This window comes from Melospiza georgiana, chromosome 17, assembly GCF_028018845.1.
Source record: "Melospiza georgiana isolate bMelGeo1 chromosome 17, bMelGeo1.pri, whole genome shotgun sequence".
Lineage (NCBI taxonomy): Eukaryota > Metazoa > Chordata > Aves > Passeriformes > Passerellidae > Melospiza > Melospiza georgiana.
The window spans coordinates 4,696,982-4,714,671 of NC_080446.1; the positions used below are offsets into that span (position 1 = coordinate 4,696,982).

At 53.4% G+C, this 17,690-nt stretch overlaps 1 protein-coding gene across 1 annotated transcript in view; it reads right to left on the reverse strand.

Moving 5' to 3' along the window:
- LAMA5 (laminin subunit alpha 5) overlaps positions 1-17,690 on the reverse strand; it is an 87,532-nt gene that overhangs the window by 4,581 nt on the left and 65,261 nt on the right. Inside the window, exons 33-69 of the mRNA XM_058036006.1 lie at positions 17,521-17,636; positions 16,929-17,140; positions 16,620-16,824; positions 16,344-16,488; positions 15,705-15,845; positions 15,191-15,352; positions 14,926-15,027; positions 14,757-14,840; positions 13,893-14,123; positions 13,349-13,462; positions 12,948-13,075; positions 12,680-12,760; positions 12,090-12,304; positions 11,314-11,414; positions 9,588-9,768; positions 8,776-8,919; positions 8,554-8,705; positions 8,343-8,453; positions 7,383-7,494; positions 6,706-6,876; positions 5,704-5,900; positions 5,499-5,615; positions 5,269-5,423; positions 4,935-5,076; positions 4,621-4,723; positions 4,430-4,543; positions 4,134-4,313; positions 3,613-3,755; positions 3,260-3,436; positions 2,890-3,026; positions 2,659-2,812; positions 2,443-2,576; positions 1,944-2,106; positions 1,382-1,510; positions 1,034-1,185; positions 516-648; positions 101-241 (exon numbers count right to left, since the gene is read on the reverse strand). Of these exons, the coding sequence (XP_057891989.1) occupies positions 101-241; positions 516-648; positions 1,034-1,185; positions 1,382-1,510; positions 1,944-2,106; positions 2,443-2,576; positions 2,659-2,812; positions 2,890-3,026; positions 3,260-3,436; positions 3,613-3,755; positions 4,134-4,313; positions 4,430-4,543; positions 4,621-4,723; positions 4,935-5,076; positions 5,269-5,423; positions 5,499-5,615; positions 5,704-5,900; positions 6,706-6,876; positions 7,383-7,494; positions 8,343-8,453; positions 8,554-8,705; positions 8,776-8,919; positions 9,588-9,768; positions 11,314-11,414; positions 12,090-12,304; positions 12,680-12,760; positions 12,948-13,075; positions 13,349-13,462; positions 13,893-14,123; positions 14,757-14,840; positions 14,926-15,027; positions 15,191-15,352; positions 15,705-15,845; positions 16,344-16,488; positions 16,620-16,824; positions 16,929-17,140; positions 17,521-17,636 (5,379 nt within the window). The remainder of the gene's footprint in view (positions 1-100; positions 242-515; positions 649-1,033; positions 1,186-1,381; positions 1,511-1,943; positions 2,107-2,442; positions 2,577-2,658; positions 2,813-2,889; positions 3,027-3,259; positions 3,437-3,612; positions 3,756-4,133; positions 4,314-4,429; positions 4,544-4,620; positions 4,724-4,934; positions 5,077-5,268; positions 5,424-5,498; positions 5,616-5,703; positions 5,901-6,705; positions 6,877-7,382; positions 7,495-8,342; positions 8,454-8,553; positions 8,706-8,775; positions 8,920-9,587; positions 9,769-11,313; positions 11,415-12,089; positions 12,305-12,679; positions 12,761-12,947; positions 13,076-13,348; positions 13,463-13,892; positions 14,124-14,756; positions 14,841-14,925; positions 15,028-15,190; positions 15,353-15,704; positions 15,846-16,343; positions 16,489-16,619; positions 16,825-16,928; positions 17,141-17,520; positions 17,637-17,690) is intronic.

Genomic DNA, 17,690 nt, shown 5'->3' on the forward strand with positions numbered 1-17,690 from the left:
CCACACCCTAGCCCCACTAAAATCCCCTCTTTCCCAAGGTGAAGCAGCACTTCCCCAGCAGCCCTACTGCTGGGATATCTGGGGGCCTGCAGGTGCCCACCTGGGTGGAGTGGTGGTAGAGCAGCCCCTCAGGCTGGCTTGTCTGGAAGCTGAAGCCGCTGTAGAAGTCCCTCAGCCCCGGCACATCCGTCAGAGCCAGGGTCAGGTAGCCGTGGCCATGGACACTGACTGAGCGAGCAACCTGTGAGAGACAGCACAGAGGCAAGGTGGGAGCTGGCCCTGGCCTTGCTGGGGTGCTGGGATATGAGTGAGCAGCTCTGCTTCCTTGCTGGCTCTGGCTGGTGCTATGGCCAACCACGTGGAGCAAGCACCTCACCACGACCCTTCTACACTGAGGATGTGGGAGGTTTATGCTTGTTTCTGTGTGGATGAGGGGAGATAGGGCCTGTCCTGCTCCCTTTCCCTGCAGACCCTTCCCCAGCAGGCCGGCCAGGCTGCCAGGGCCCTGTGCTCACCAGGAGATCCGAGGTGCACCCGTAGCTGACGCCCACGGTGTTCATGCGCTTCAGGTCCACGTACTTGCCAAGGGCCTTCAAGCCCTTCATGCAGCCCCGGATGGGCCCACCCGTGGGGAACAGAGATTTCAAACTGCAGGAGAAGCAGACAGTGTTAACAAGGACAGCCCCAGGCAGGACACAGCCCTGGGCAGGATCTGGCCCCGCAGCTCTTTCAGGCAAAGCGCCTGGGAATGAATTGTGATGGTCACAGGTATCTCCAGTGCCAAGGCTGCTCCAGAGCACTCAGCATGGCAAAGGAGGACTTGGTGACACCCACCAGCACCTCATCCCTCACCAGAGATGGAAAAGTTACCATCCTTAAGAGCTCAGGATGATGGACAGGGAGAGGAAAACTTCCCCCCCAGTTTCAGCAGGGTTCCACCAGCCCTGGGTGTGGCTGAGAAAGAGCCAGGGCCACCACCAGGGACTGGAGGGGAACGTGCTGACTGTCCCAGCCCAGTGCAGGCTGGACCCACCTGGGGGGCAGCACAGCTGGGGGCACTCCCCCCAGGTAGTAGGAGACAGCGTTCTCCAGGGAGTTCTCCTGCTCCACCACAAAGATGGTGAGGCGCTCCACCCGCACCAGGATGCGCTTCTTGTTATTCATTTTGAGGAGGAAAATTTGGATCTGGAGACAAAACAGAGAAATGATCTGTCATTCTGGGGCAGTTAGGTCCATCACAGAGGGCAGACAAAGTGTCAAGTTAATGGCTCAAATCAGAAAACTTCTTGCAGCTCTGCCCCCCTCAAAAACAAGGGTCCATGTGCCTCCCCACCCTGGATGAGAAGCTTCCCCCCTCCAAGAGAGCCCCGATACCTCTTACCGCTTTGTTTGTGGCACTGCTGATGGTGAGGGACGAGGAGTTGCTCGGTTTTGCCATCTCCAGGCCAGAGCTGAAATCATAGTAAAGAGCCAGCTTCCCATCCCGGATGGCCAGACACAGGAATTGACCCTGGGGAGGCAGGATGGACACTCAGCAGGTGCCCAGGATGCAGCTGTGGCACTGAGCCCACCTGCCCTTCAGCACTGCTGGGAGCAGGTCCCACTTCAGTGCCCTGGTCACTGTTATCTGGGATTTAATTTCCAACAGCAGCCCTGTGTTGGGGCGCAGGGATAACACTGCTAGCTGGAAATTCTCCTTGCAGCACTGCCTGCCCCAGTGAACCCTGGCCCAAGTTCTGGGGAGCCCCTTCAACACCAGCCAAGTGACTGCTGTGAGGTTTGGGTCCAGTCCTCTCACGGCTTTTAACAAGTCCCAAAATCCTGCTCCAAGCAGCCCTGAAATCTCCAAAGCTCTCCTCTCCCATGTGTCCTGAACTGGGAACACCTATGAACTGGGACTGTCCCCTGAGAGATGAAGGCTCCCCAGGGCAGCAAGCACCTGCCTGGTTCTCCAGGAAGAAGATGATGCCGTTGTAGGAGACCACGCGGATCTCCTGCTCGAAGCGCTTGGTGGTGCCGAACTGGCTCTCAAACTTGATCTCGGCGTAGCCGCTGCCGTCAAAGTAGGAGCCATCAGTCAGCCAGGGGTCTCCCGTGGACTTGGACCTGCACACACAGCAAGAGGCATCACTCCAAGGCATGGAGCCACAGGGCTGAGCTCTAAGTGCTCCGGGGCAGGATTTCTCAGCAGCCATGAGAATCCTTTCTTCCTGAGGTAGGATGGTAGGGTAACTCCAACAAGGGGTTTAGTCTTCAATTTTTGGCTTACAAGACCAATGTCTTTATAAACTATTAGAGTTAATTAGAGTTTGAGTAGTTTATTCTCTAGGGCGGCCGCAAGGGGAATAAAACTAGTATGACTGTGACGCAGGTGAATGAGGCCAGCTGGCCAGTGGTGATGAATGGGTGCTCTACTGGTTGGCTGCCTGCTGTGGTGCCCACCTGGCGCAGGGTTTCTCAGCAGCCGTGTCCAGCTCAAAGGTGTGCTGGAAGTTGTACAGGCTCACCACCTCCTCGTTCAGCGTGTCCAGCTCCAGGCACCCGCGGTAGTTGGGATAGCGCAAGGCAGGAGGAGGCTGGGGGTTAAACACAACACTCACACAGGGTTTCCCCTCCTGTAGGAGCCTCCTGAAGCCCCCTCCCCGCTGGCTGCCTCACCGTGAAGCTGGAGGGGTAGCCCCCCACGTAGAAGACCACGCTGCGGGGGTCCAGGTTGAGCAGCCCCTGCTCTCCCCTGGCCACGCTGTCTCCCTTGATCTCGTGCACCCTCTGCCTCTCCACGATCACCGACATGTGCCCGTACTGCAGGATCCTGCAGCAGGACGGATGGTCAAGATTAAGGGACACCCCAAAGGAGCAAACCCTGCCCTCCCCGAGGAAAGGCCCAACCTGTTGATGCTGATGGTGACAAACTGCTCTCCAATATCCTCGTCGACACTCAGGGAGGTTGGTTCCTCATCTCCCAGCTTGTAGATCCAGTGCACTCTGCGGTCCTTGAGCACAATGCCCATGTAGTCTCCAGTGGCCTGAACTCAGGGAGAGACAAGGCCACATGTTGGCATTTGGGACAGCCAGGAGCTCTCCCTGATGCTCCCAGGGCTGCACTGGACAAACAGCCCCTATTCCACCAGGCTGATGGCTGCATCCAGGGGCTTTGTGTCCCCCACAAAGATATTCAGGGACCAGGTGAGGGGCTGATGTCCAGGCATGGGCATCACTGATGCAACAAGGGCTCCATCACCCTCTGGCCCCATCTCACCTCCTGGCTGCCCAGGTACAACACGAACCGCCCCTCCTCTGCCTCGTCCTGCTGGCCCCTGGGCTCAGGGTTTTGGATGTAGAATTTGAGGGATGTGTAGGCTGCTAAATCCTGCAGATTGCTGGGCATCCGGACCTGCACCCCTGAGCTGCCATTGAATTTCATGGGCACTTTCACCTGTAGGGAGAGAAATCCAGCCCTGTGGCACTGAACCCACTGCCACTGCCTGGTCACTGCCAGTTCTACCAAACCCCAAAAGAAGGGGACCTTTCCTGGTGGCCCCAAACACCCTCCCCTTTGCATGCCACCCTCAGGGAAGCCCTCCTCCAGCCCCCAGCCTCCCCTGAGCTCACCTTGCTGGCAGCGCTCCTCGCCTGCGTGATGAGCTGCCGGATCCTCACGATGTTCTCTGACACGGTGGCATTTTTGTTCCTCCTGTTCTCCAGGCTGCTCAGCTTCTCCAGCAGCAGGGGAATGGTGCTCTCCAGGCTGGACACTGGGGTTGGAAGAGGAGCCAGGAGTTTTGGAGGTTAGCATGGAAGGGAAATGCAAATTTCAGGCACTTTGAGAAATGCGAGTCAAAGCAGTGGTAGCTGGGAGCAGTCACAGAGAGATCCCCCTAAATCCATCATCCTGAGGGGGTCTGAGAATGCTCCAGTGCATGCAACCTCCTGCAGTAAAGCTACAGGTGATACAGACATTGCAAGAGAGGAAAATAAAAAGGGCCAGGACTTAAAGCATCCAGGATTGGCTACCTCCCTCTGCTGTTGACCTGGAGCTGCACAGCACAGCTTTCAAAAACACTCTGGGGGCATCTGTGCATGCAGTGGCTCATATCAGACTCACCCTGTGGCACACCAGGCTCAGCACTCACCAGATTTCCTGGCATCCTGGACTGCCTGGTTCAGGTCTTCATTCCGGAGGCCCCCATACTGATCTTTCCACTCATCCAGGTTCTTCTTCATGGTGCTCAGGGCATCCTCCACTCTTGCAGCTGTTTCGTTGGCCTCAGCAGCAGCTGCTTTGGCATTCTGGATCGTGTCCTTTGTGTCCTCTGCAAAGAAATAAATATCTCTGGGGTGTCCAGGAGCAGGGAGGAAGCACCTTGGATCACAGTCAGTGCACAAAGAAGGGAGCAGAGAGAATCAGCCCAGCCACCCCAGAACAAACCTTGCTCCCTGCCCAGCATGTCCTGCACAGACTGCAGCTGGCTCAGGAGCTGCTCCTTCTTCACACGGAGACCAGCCAGCTTGTCCTTTGCTGTCTGCAGAGTGCCTTTAATAGCTGCAATTAAAGAAATGCTGTTTGTGGAGCTCAGTCCAGCCCAAAGGACAGCAGATCCTGCCAGGAGCATCTCTCACCCCCATTGAGTTTGCTCTGCTGTCTCCTTGCAGCCTCCTCCAGGCTGCTGCTGTTCCTCTTCAGTGTTCTGGAGGTGGCCCCAAGGTTTTCTGATATGACATTCTGTGAAACAAACACAGGACTCTGAGGAGGAATTCGGGGCTCTGGCTCTGACTGCACACAGGAATGCTTGTTCAGAAAAGGGAGACCCAAACACTGAGTGTGGCCCCAGCTGTGGCAGACTCTGCTCTCAGGCACAGAGCACAGTGCCCTGGTGTCAGAGGGAAGGGAGTTTGGGTTTTGCCCGTCTCACAGGGCTCCCCACAGCACGTACCATCAGGGCCTCGCTAGCTGCCTTGTCAGCATCGTGGGCTGCCTGCTCTGCTTTCCTCACAGCTTCAATGATGCTGGCGTAGGCATTGGAGGCATTGACTGCCCTCTGGATGAAGCCATCCTGGTTTGTGTCCTGGATAATGCTGTGTTGGAACACGAAGCCATCAAGTCCATGAAGAACAGGCTCTTGCCCTCACAGACAAACCCCTCTGTGCTGCTCAGCACAACTGTGGAGGTGACACCCCGCTGTTCCCCTGCCATGGTGGGGCTGCAGTTCCCATCCCCAGCCCTGGCAGCAGACAGCCTGAGCAATGGGGCTCAGGACAGTGCCTCACCCAGACAGGTTCCGTGCGAGCTCATCCAGGAGCCGGGCGTGCTCCTCTGCCTGCTCCACCATGGGGATCTTGCTGCTGGCTGGGGAGAACTTCTTCACCCGCTCGGTCAGGGGCAGCTTGGCCCCATCCAGCAGTGCTGCCAGCTTCTCATAGGCCTGCAAGGACACCCGTCACTGCTGAGGGCTGCCTCACCTCTCCTCTGCCCATGCCAGAGTGCCTCTGCCACTCACCTCCTTGGCACGCTCCATCATCTGCAGGAAGTCAGAGACCTGGGCAAGGGCATCCCTGGCCATCTGCAGGGTCTCCTGCACCAGTGCATGCTGCTTCTGGAGCTCCTGGCTCTTTTGCTGGACACAAAGACCCAGGGTTAGGGAGCAGCAGGGCTGGGACAGCCCCCCTCACTCCGTAAATCAGGACACCATGGTGAAGGTCTACCTGAGTCTCCTCCAGGTTGTTTCGGTTCAGGCTGTTGAGCTCCTCTGTCTGCCTGGTTTTGTTCACGGCCTCGTTGAGGGCATCTCGCAGATCCATGAGCTGGGAGCTGTGCTGGGCCAGTCTCTCCTGGATGCTGCTCAGCAGGTCCTGGTTGGACTGCCAGCGGGCGTGCAGCTCGCTCCTCACACGATGCAGCACTGCACAGGGGGGACGAGAACTCTTGCTAATTTCTCTGTTAAACACTTTCTGTCCTGGCTGCCTCAAAGCTTGGCTCTGGTGTTGGCAGATATCAAGGCCAGAAGTGACCATATTCCACCCCTCCCTCCCTCCTTTTCAGCCTGGATGGCACAGGATCTTGTCCCTGACTGTCTACAAACCCTCACAGAGACGGGATCTCTTTCAAAGACACCAAGCCATTCCCAAAAAGATCCAGATGATGGACCTGAGGCCTTGATTACTTCCACTATGAAAAATTACTTATTTCCAACAAGAGTCAGTTTATAATTCCAGCTTTCAGCTACTGAGTTATGCTTTGCCAAGGCCTGTTAATCAGAAGTGTTCTCTTCCTGCAGTGCCAGCACCCCTGGCTGGGCTCACTGCTCTCACTCCTGCAAGGATGCCCTCAGGACAGCAGAGCTACTGTGGGAGCTGGCTGCTGTTGTTACTCTATGGGGACAGCAAATAGGAAGAAACATGGTGTGAATTACTCCCATCCATGTGTGATGTGAACACATCACATAATAATGGTGATTCCTGGTTCTACGTGTTGTCATTTTTGTTCATCAAACAGAACTACCCACTTAGTTCTGCTCTAAAATCTGCCTTAAGGGAAAAGGAAGCACAAATTATCCTGTTGGAGTGTCACAGGGGACTTTGTAACTCCTGTAAAAATGGCTGGGGGTACCTGGTTCTTAACAGCACTCCAAACATGACCATGATGTGCAGTGGGCTCCAAGCCAGAGCCAGCAGGACCTGGGCAGCCCTGTGCCACCAAGGACTCACATTTCTTAGCCTCCTCGTGCTCACGCCTTGCCAGCTCCTCCTGGGCTCCCAGGCTCCTCTCCTTCATCTCTCTCAGCATCCTCTCCACCTCGGCCAGCTTCTGCCGGAACTCCTCTGCGGACGTGGTGCTGGCGTTCTCTGCCCCGATCCTGGCCTTCTGCCGCACCAGCTCTGCAGGGAAACCCACAGCTCCCATCAGACTGAGCAAACCAGGGCCTCACAGCCCCCCGAGGCTCTTCTCACAAACCACTGACAGCTTTCAGGACAACAAACTGCTTGAGATCACCCAGAGGCACTGCCCCATGTTTCAGCCTCCTTGGCCACCACCAGTAACACGTGTTACATCCTGAGCATCTTTCTGTGGCTCTACCTCTTGTCCAAGATCCAGCCACTCTGCTTTGCTCAATCTCTCCTGAAGCTGCAGTGCAGACTGCCCCCTAAAATTTTATGCATTTTAGTAACATTTGTGGAAGTTTAATATGTTTTTTCTCCAGACTTATGTTTAGCCAAGCAGCTGAGAATCACAATAAGGCTGGTCAGGGTAAAAGCTGGGATTCTGCAGGGATCTTCCTTTATTTTTTTGTTTTCTTTGTTCCTCCATGGCTTTCTCTGAGCACTGCAGTGCTTGACATATCACATAGGGAAAAACCCCAAAGTGAAGACCCTTCTTGACATACCTGCAATGCCCCTGTGGATGCTCTGGATGTGCAGCAGGAGCTGTTCCCCCCTCTGGTACATGTCCCTCGTGTGCTGCTCAACACGAACTGCTTCTCTGTGAGTCATGGTCATCTACCACAAAAACAATGGCTTAGTTAAGTATGAGATGGTATTTTATGTCATTTGTCAGTGGGACTGTTGCTCCCAAAATCCACAAAAAGCCTAAGAATGCGAGGTCCTTGAAGGAGCCTGTCCCACAATGTACTGAAGGATGATTATTTAGCACCTTCAGAGAAGCACAAGCATTAAATACAGCTCCAATGCAACAGGCTCTGGATGCTGGAACAATCCCAACACCACAGAGTTCAGCACTGCTCTGTGCTCTTAACACAGGGAAAGCCCCAAAGCCTGAAGCCAGGCACACCCGGGTCCTGCTCAAGAGACAGGGGGCTGCAGTCTGGCTGTCGGGTACACACAGGGCAGTTTGTCTTTGCAGCTGTCTGGGGAGATATGTCATCAAGTAGAGATTTTTCCCTCTCCCTCACATTAGGAACAGGCAGTTTATGAATCAAATCAAATGAAATCAAATCTTGCTCAGTTTATCTATTCTCTGAAGGTGTGACTGCTAGGTTTTAGGCTGGATATAGATTGCATCCATGATGGACCCGGATGTTTCGTCTTCTTACTTATATGTCCCTTCTATAAATGATATTTGATTGAATTTATTTTTACTGCTAAAGTTGGAGCCACCTCAAAAGCAAGCAGTAAATTAAGAAAAACTATCAGTATTATGAGATGTTTCACAGCTCTCCATGGAAGGAAAGCAGGTAATCCAGCTTGACCACTTAACAGTGCAATTTAGTTCTGGTCGAGCTGGAGACCCAACCTGCCTGAACTAGGCTCCTCACAGCCTTCAAAGCCCTCATTTTGATAAAAGGGGGATTTGTGCTCTGGCAAAGAAAGATGGAGAAATACCCTACTTTGTGCTGCAGAGCGTTCAGGTCCTGTGTGAGATCCATGTTCTCATCCTCCAGCTCATCAGCCCTTTGCCTGGCCCTGCTCATGGCTCTGTGGTACTCACGGAGCTGGTTCTAGGGGAAAAGAAAAAGAAAAATAAAAATGAAAAGAGGCTAAATCAGGCCAACAGGCCAGGAAACACGGGCAGAAGGTGATGTGAAGCCTTCCACATACAGCAATGGCCAGAATGGTGCCGTTGAGGCCATGCAGGCGAGCCCAGGCGATGGAGCTGGCGTTGAGGGTGACCAGCTGGCCGCGGATGGACGGGAAGGACATCTCGATGCTCTGCAGGTCCTCCAGCAGGAGCAGGACACAGCTGTCACACACTGCAGGGACACAGCAGTCAGCACAGGCCCTCTCCAGGGCTGTCCTTCCCCAGGACAGAGGCACACAGACCTTCACACTTGATGCTGTCGGGGCCGTTGGCCACCAGGACCTCGTGCTGGCGCAGGCAGATGTCGCACTGCTTCCCCGTGAGCCCGCTGGGACACGTGCACTCCCCTGTGCGGGGGTCACAGGAGCCCCCTCTGCACTCACACTCTGCAGGGAAGAGAAACACAGAATCATTCTGGGCTTTTACCACTCTGGAAACAGGGGAAGGAAAGGTTTCACCCCAGCTGTGTCCTGCTGCTGGGGGTTCCCTGTGCAGAGCAGTGTCCCTCAGACAGCTGCCAGCTGTTTTCTACCTCCAACAACGGGACCAGCAGCACAGCCCTGTCCCAGTGCCCCTGGCTGGGACCCCACACTAGCAATAGCAGCTTCTTCGAGCTAGGTATTATAATCTTTTCGAGGTCTGTTTTTCACTTAAGACAGCTCAGCTACCTTTGGAGGCATAAAATTAGCAGAATGGCTTTTGCTGCAGTGCTGGAAACAAAAAGCTTTTAAAAAAAGGCAAAATAACAAGCTCCTTACAGATAAAAACTGATTTAGGTGCAAGAAGTTCTTGCTCCTAGTAAAACAAACACCTCACAGAAGTAATTAGTTTCTTTGCTCTCTTCTTTTTCTAGCAAATTGCCCAAGCAAGACTTTTTGGCTTTTGTCTGATTAGCCCTCCTTAAGTTTAAAGTGAAGACTTTTACACCTATGAGATGCCTTTTTTTTACTTAACTGCCAAGAAAAACTTCTAAGCTTCTTTCCATTTAAAAAAAAAAAGACAGTTTTGTCACTCCATTACCAAAAACCACATTCCCACACACACGCTCACTCACTTGTGCAGCCGGCCCGGCCCAAGCCCCAGTAGCCCGGGGCACACTGGTGGCAGCGGGGGCCGCTGACCCCGGGCAGGCAGCGGCACTGCCCGCTCTGCAGGTGGCAGCTGCTCCCCACGGCGCCCACGTCGCACTCGCACCGCCGGCAGCCCGAGCAGCCCTCGAAGCCGTAGTACCCGTCCTGGGGAAAAGAGCATGGCATGTTTGCTCAGTTATTTTTATTATAAAAAGGCTGAACGGTATTAAAAGTGGTAACAGTTTTAATTAAACAGTTTAGAAAATATATAAGCAAGGGATAATTTGGTTTAAATAGTAGCGCATAAGCAAAAATGACTGTGGGGTACGGAGGGCAGGGTTCAATGACTTTTGCTACTTTACGTACAAGCTTGCCAAGTGGAAATCACTCTTTATATGCTATATGTGAATGCTATCTCTTCTTATTTTCGGTTTGTTACTTTTCTGTCTTTACTTTCTTTACTACTTTTACTACGCATGTGCTACTACTCGGTTTGGGGGTCGTCACTGATGAAGGCTCTGTAGTCTTTTTCGTTGTTTTTTAATTCACCTTTGGGTTACACATGCGCACTAAGCCAGTACAATGTAAGCTAAGACTAACGTATTACTGCATCTACATATCAAACTAATAAGTCTCTTATAATTAGCATTTTCTTGGACCCAACCAGGTTCTTGGTCATTTTTAGCAACTGTATCTTCAGTTTCTTTCTTGTGGTCTTTGAGAACATCTGCTGAGAAGGGGGGGTGGGTGGAGCTCTTCTTTTCCTTCTCTTCTTTGGCATTACAACTTTTAAATATTAACTGTTTTATTATTCTCAAATATTAATTACTGTATCAATATTGATTACTGTTTCAATTTTTATCAGCACGAATCATACTTATTTATCACAAGCAGGATAGGGATAACCTTGGGTTTTGGGGTTTTTTTCCCATCTAAAGGACAACGTGGAGAAAATAAAGGTCCTCCTCATATTCTAGGTGTAAGCCTAGGTGTGTATATATATATATGTATATGTTTTTAATTATCTTGTTTAGGGGAGGGTGAGAATTTTTTGTTAGTTTTTAATTTATTTTGGTTTAGTTTATTTCTGTTTTTATTTAAGAAATCTAAAGGCAAGCTCATTCTTAATTTCTGGTTGATTTACAGGAAAACATCAGGAAATAAACACAAGACTAAGGTTAAGTTTTATACTGTGTGGGATTAGTTGGTTTGTTATTGGAATACAACGACTACTGATGCCGTGGGATTTAGAGGGAACTCCTTTCCTTGACTTGTACGAACAAGGTCAGGTCATATGAACCTCTTAAACTTGACAGGTCAGCAAGTGTGACTCTCTCCAGGGTGAAGTGATGGGGGACCCCCATTTCCTTTCCAGGTGTGTTTTGACCACCACAAAATTCAAAGCAGCATGGTAAAGATGTGGAGCTGCAGTGAGAGCACAGGCATGCCACAGCACTGCCCTGTGAACCTGCCTTTGTCCAAGCTGGATGCACTCAGGAAAGTGGGGTTTACTGCAGCTTCACAAATGATGCCACTTTACTGCTCGCTGCCAGATCTTTAATAGGCTTTTGCCATGTACTCATGCAAATTCAGCCTTCACCAGCTGGCACCAGCCCTGCTGGGCTCACAGGCCTGGAGGATGGCACACCAGGCCTGTCCCCATCCCCATGGCAAGGACAGGCACCACCCCAGGGCCCAGGGGAGCCTCACCTCGCAGCGGTCACAGTGCTGGCCCGTCACTCCAGGCTTGCAGAAGCACTGCCCAGTTTGTGGATGGCAGGAGTCAGTCCCACAAGGTGAACAGTTGCACTCTGCCAGGGAAAAATACATCCAGTATTACACTGAAGAGCCTGTCAGCCACTCACAACACTTACTGCTAACAGCAAAGCTGCTTTTCCCCCTTATCTATCAAAGTTAAGACAGAAACTCTCTCCTCTTGGGTTTGCTTCTCACAACAACTTATGCCCATGACTGTGGTGGTGTTTGAGAGTCCCCAGGATGAGGGAAGAGATGAAAATCTTGACCCCATGTTTCAGAAGGCTGATTTATTATTTTATGATATATATTATATTAAAAGAAAATGATATATTGAAACTAAACTAAAGAAAGAGAAAGGAGACACCAGAAAGCTACAAAGGAATGAATAATAAAATCTCGTGACAGACTCAGCAAGTCTGACACAGCTGGCTGTGACTGGCCATTAATTAAAAACAATCCCCACGAGACCAGCCAAAGACGCACCTGCTGGTAAACCACCTCCAGACCACATTCCACAGCCATCAGACAGTTATTGTTTACATTTCTTTTCTGAGGCTTCTCAGGAGAAAAATCCTAGCGAAAGGATTTTCATAAAGTATGTCAGCGACACACGACCCCTTTCACACGCTGTGTTTGGGCTGCTGCTCCTCAGAGGGAGATGAGTGCTGGGAATGGGCACCCTCCCCTTTCCCCCTGCCCCCGTGCTGTCTGTCTGTCTGCCCACTCACGGGTGCAGTTCTTGGCCAGCACGGCGTCCCCGTGGTAGCCGGGCGCGCAGAGCTCGCAGCGTGCGCCGGCCGTGTGGTGCATGCAGCCCGAGCAGGCGCCCGTCAGCGGGTCACAGCTGCTGAACAGCATGTTGGGATCCGTGTTCCCGCTGCAGTCACACGGCTGGCACGAGCTGCCGATCACCAGCGGGTTGCCGAAGTATCCCGGGGCACACCTGGGGAAACGCCAAGTCACAACACAGTGAGGATCCTGCAGCCTGGAGTTGCACAACTGGAACGGCGTGAGCATCCAGCACTTGTAACCGCTGCGACCCTCAGGGATCTCAAAGCACTCTGTGTTTTGCCCCAGGATACCTGAGAAAGGTGCCTGCATCACAGGCTGCAAGTCAAGGCAAAGCACACCTAAGTCATACACCCACAGTAACAGAATTTCAGCAGTCGGGCATTTGCAGGCTGAAAAGGACTGAAGGAAATGCTGCCAAAACAAAGCAGCTGTTTCTCCTGGAGTCCTTAATGAGAAAACTTCTCTGCCCCAGCAGTGGCTGCACAGGGTTAGTGAGCCCCCCCAAACACGGGTGCCACCCCCTTACCGCTCACAGTTTGGTCCAGCGTAGCCTGGCTTGCAGAGGCACTGCATGTTGGAGCCCTTGTGGACACAGCCAACAGCAAAACTGAAATGAGAATGGGGACACAGGGAGGAGCACTTACTCCTGATGCGGTGCCAGGGGAGCTGGTCACTCATTGTGGGGTGCTGGGGCCTCAAGTAAGAGGCCATGAACATGGTTTGGGGACAAGGACAATGCTGGTATTGGGACACCTGCCCTGGTCAAACAGGCAATCCCATCCTGGGGCGCTTACTTGTTGGAGGCAACTGAAAGAGGGCATGGGCACCCGACACACTGCAGGGGCTCCTGGGCAGAGGGGCTGCCCATGTAGCCGTCCTTGCATCGCTCACAGTGGTCTCCTTCTGTGTTGTGCTGGCAGTTCTGCAAGGAAAAGGCAAACCCTGCGCTCAGCACTGACAACAAGAATGGTGGATGCACTAAAAACTCCCCATCAGGATGCCTCAGTCCTTCCTCTCTCCCAGAGCTGCCCTGCACCCTAAGCTGACCCTGAGCAGGGTCACCACTGAAGCAGTGAAGCCAATGCTCTGACCCAGGCATGGTTCTGCCAGCCCAGTTAGTATGTAAAGATATTTTGAATCGCATGCTACAGACCTCCTAGCTCCAAAATAGCACACTGCTCCACTGTTTACTTACAAGGCATATCCCAGAGCCTGGCAGGCACTGATCTGAGTGGCCATTGCAATGGCAGGGGATGCATTTTCCCAGGAAGAGCCCCTTGGTGTCCCTGTAGTAACCTGGAGCACATTCCTGAGGAGGCAGAAAAGGCAGAGATCTGAAAAACAGCCTGATACTTTTGGGAAAAGCAAAGAAACTAAATTACTTTCCATGACAGAATTCCCACTGGGTTGTACTGATGGAGAAAAGATTATAAGCAGAGATGAAGATTTTTCAGTGCAGTTCCTTCCTGTTCCTTTTAACCAGGACAGAATTGGCCAGAGAGAAGGACCCATTCCAAGGTACTGCAGCACCTGAATGATTTCCCCATCATGTCCCTTCCAAGAAGGCAGATTAAACTTTTGCATATCTCACAAGTGAATGGTGTTGTGATGTTCTTTCCTTTGGAACAAGCCAAGCTGTCACTTCAACTGAAGCCCTCAAGAGCCAGCTTGGAGGCAGCTGCCACCCATAACATAACACTGACCTCTCTGACTGGAACAGCCTGTCCACTCCCCCTCACCTGGCAGGAGTCCCCCTGGTAGTTAGCTGGGCACAGGCACAGCTCCACGTTGCTGGCACGGACGCCCGTGGCTGTGTCTGTGGCCATCTCCAGCACCACACGGCGCAGGGACACGGAGGAAGAGAGCTGGGAGAACAGTGCCCGGATCTGCAGCTGCTCCAGGTTTGCCAGCACCATCATCAGCTCCTCTCTGGACACAGGGTTGTGAGTCTCTGTGTGCCTGAAGTTACCCTGGGGGGAGAAAACCTGGCATAACTGGCAGGAAGCACAAGCATCTGAACAGGCAGCCCAGTCTCCACATCCCTGCTGCTGGAATCTTTCCCCTTTGCATGGGTGAAAGAGCCCTGCAGCACCTAAAATGCTGAGCTCCAAGCACCTGTCCCTCTACCTCCATGAGGTCTTGTATTCTATTTGCTGGGTTCCCCAGATGAGGGAAGGAATGATGAATCTGACTCCATGATCTTAGAAGGCTAATTTATTATTTGATGATACTATATTATATAAAAGAATGCTATACTAAACTATACTAAAGAATACAGAAAGGATTCTTACAGAAGGCTAAAAAGATAATAATGAGACTTTCCAGAGCCTTGACACAGCTTGACCTTGGATTGGCCAGTAAGTCAAAACAATTCACATGAAACCAATGAAACAACTGCCTGTTAGTAAACAATGTCCAAATGCATTTCACATGTGAGCACAACACAGAAGCAAATGAGCTAAGAATTTGTTTTTCTTTTTCTCTGAGGCTTCTCAGCTTCCCAGGAGAAAATCTGGGCAAAGGAATTTTTCAGAAAATATGACTGTGACATTCTTGTCCTTTCCTGCATTATCTGAGCACCTCACCTGTGTGTGCAAACTCACCTCCACCAGCTGCAGCTGGCCTTGATGTGGCTCCCCTGGGGACGGGTAGGCACCTTCCAGAAACATGATGCTCATCTGATTTCCCTGGGAAAAGCAAGGAAGGTGTCAGACATCACCTCACCCTGCTCCTGCACTAGCAGGGGGCACCTGGGCACTTTTTGGGCTGCACCTTGAGGATCACGTCGGGCCGGGACTCCATGGGAATGAACACGTCACCCCTGCGAGGGTTGGAGTGCAGCTCGTAGCGAAGGTGCCCTCCATAGGAGGAAACCTGAGGGAGACACAAATCCCATCATTGCTGCAAGCCCACAGCACTGAGACAACTCAGGGATGACCGTGCTCAACTGGCCATCAACTGGAGTGCCATCAACTGTGCTCAACCAGAGTGTGAGCAGTGCCTGCAGGTGAGGTCAGTGTGCTCTCCATTCTCTTACCTGGTCCCCAAGGTAGGAGCTGGGTGCAACCCAGTAGAGCTCCTGGTAGGCATCTGGGAGGTTTTTGAGGTCAGCAGTGACGAGCTGCTCCCGTGGGCTCAGAGCTGTTGGCACCTCGTGGCGGTCGCTGCTCAGCAAGAGCCACCCATGCATGTCGACAAACTGGAGGGGAAGAGAACTCTGGGTCTTCTGGTGGAGTTACGGAAAGTATTTGTGTGTTGATGCTCCAGAAGAGCAGATCCCAGAGCAGCAGAAAGGGGAGTAACAGGCTCACACCTCACATGCATCCTGATGAAGCCACAGGAAAGCTGATCATCACCCCCGCCCAGCACATGAGACCCCAGAGACCAGGAAAAGGGGCTGAGAGCCGGAGATGGGCACAGGGAGTCAAAGACAACCCTCCTCATGGTATTTTCAGCAGGATTAATGCAGCACAGAGACCCGAGGGCAGCAGGGAGCCAGGTGGATGGGACACACCTGACCTGCAGGCTCTGGGGGCCCCAGCCCCTCTCACCTCAGCCCGGTGCTTCTCGGCACTGCGGCAGCGGTCGGTGGCACCGAAGCAGAAACACTTGGTGCAGCCCTTGGGGTTGGTGGCATCCAAAGAAAATGTCCCCAGGCGGCACTGGTCACACCTCGGGCCCTCCACATTTTCCTGAAAGATAAGCAAAGCTCAAGTGTCAGCAGTTTCTCTCAGGGCCTCAGTGGAGGACAGGAATGGCTGTCTGAGTAATCAAAGCAAAGTGCTGTGGTGCTGGAAGATGTTAAAGCAGTTCCCCAAACAGGTTTGCTTGAACAGCACCACCAATGTTAAATTCACCTAGAGAAAGCACTTGCAAGCCCTACAAAGAGGCTGGAGCAGGGCAGCTCAGAAGCTCTTTGAGTTACTCTGCTGCCATGGAGCCAGGAGCCAATAGGGGTGACAGCTTCACCTGCAACCAGCTCTTGACACAGGGCTGGACTCAGACTGGCCATCTTCCCCAGAGACAGCCCAAGGAGTGAAACTTCATAGCCAGGAAGGATGAGGAGAGAAGAGCTTTCAGGGTGCTCTGAACCCACCACCCCATGGGGCAGGCTGGGCACACACGGCCTCTGCCAGAGCAGGAGAGTCAAGCCAAGGAGAAAAGCACCAATGGAGGCACTGGGGACTGACCTTGCAGTGACACTGCCCTGTGACCGGGTCACACACGCTGGCCTGGGTGCCAGCCTGGTGGCAGTCACAGCGCCTGCACTCAGGGTAGTGGTAGTAGCCAGGGGCACAGAGGTCACACTGCCGCCCGATGATGTTGGGCTTGCACCTGGGGGGACACGAGAGCCACAAGAGCTTTCAGAGCTTTCCCCATTCTGCGCATTTCGGCACAAGGTGTCCCAGCAGGGGACTCCAGCAGGGAGCCCGGATGTCCCCAGTGGCAGAACAAGGCTGCCCCACCTGCACTGGCCGCTGTGCACGTCGCAGCCCGGCTCTGCCAGCTCCTGCACGCCGGGCCGGGAGCAGTTGCAGTCCTCACAGCCGATCAGGGGGTGGCACCCGAACGTCTGGGGCTCACACACGACACACTCGGGCTTCAGGGTGTGGGGAGGGCAGATGCACTGCCCTGTCACCTCATCACACAGACGTGTCCCGCAGTCACAGGCTGCAAGGGGCAGAAAAAGGCTGGGTTTGGGTGAGCCAGAGCCAGGAAGGCAGGGCAGGCGTGGGGAACAGGCACAGAGCAGGGGAGGCAGGGGGGGGACTCACGCCTGCAGTTGGGGAAGCCCCAGTATCCGGTGGCACAGCGGGAGCACTGGCGGCCGATGACATTGGGCCTGCAGGGACACTGTCCCCCGAGGGGCTGGCACTGGCTGCCCCGCGCCCCCGCCTCGTGGCAGGCACACGGCTGTGCCCCATCGTTGTAGAAGAGGGACAGGGAGATGGCAGAGTCACGGCAGAACCTTGAGGACGTGCTGGGGCTGCAAGGGGAGGCAGGAGGGGTCAGTGCTGCATGTCCCTAAAGCCTCCGCACCACCCCAAATCCTGCAGCCATGGGGGCTTCATAGGACCCACAGCCTCCACACCACCCCAAATCCAGCAAGTGGGACACACAGCCTCCCCACCACCCCAAATCCAGCAAGTGGGACCCACAGCCTCCACACCACCCCAAATCCAGCATCTCCTGCAGCCATGGGACTTTGTGGGAGGGAGAGCCCTGTGACACTGAGAGCTCCTGAACAGCCACATTTGGTCAACAGAAGGAAAACCTCAACCACTCCCTGCCTGCCACACAGAAGGGAAGGGCTGCTGGTCCCTGAGGAGTGTGCAGCCTTTGGGCACCCAAAGCCAAGCATCTCACTTGATGTAGAAGCTGTTGATGCCACAGCTGCTGATGAAATCATAGGACTTGTCCAGGGGTTCCTCCTGCAGGTACTGGGGGCTGTAGCTGTCCTCAGGCACCACCAGGATGTAATCCTGCAATGCAAGGGCGAGCTGGGTGAGCCAGATCAGACAGACAAGCACCATCCA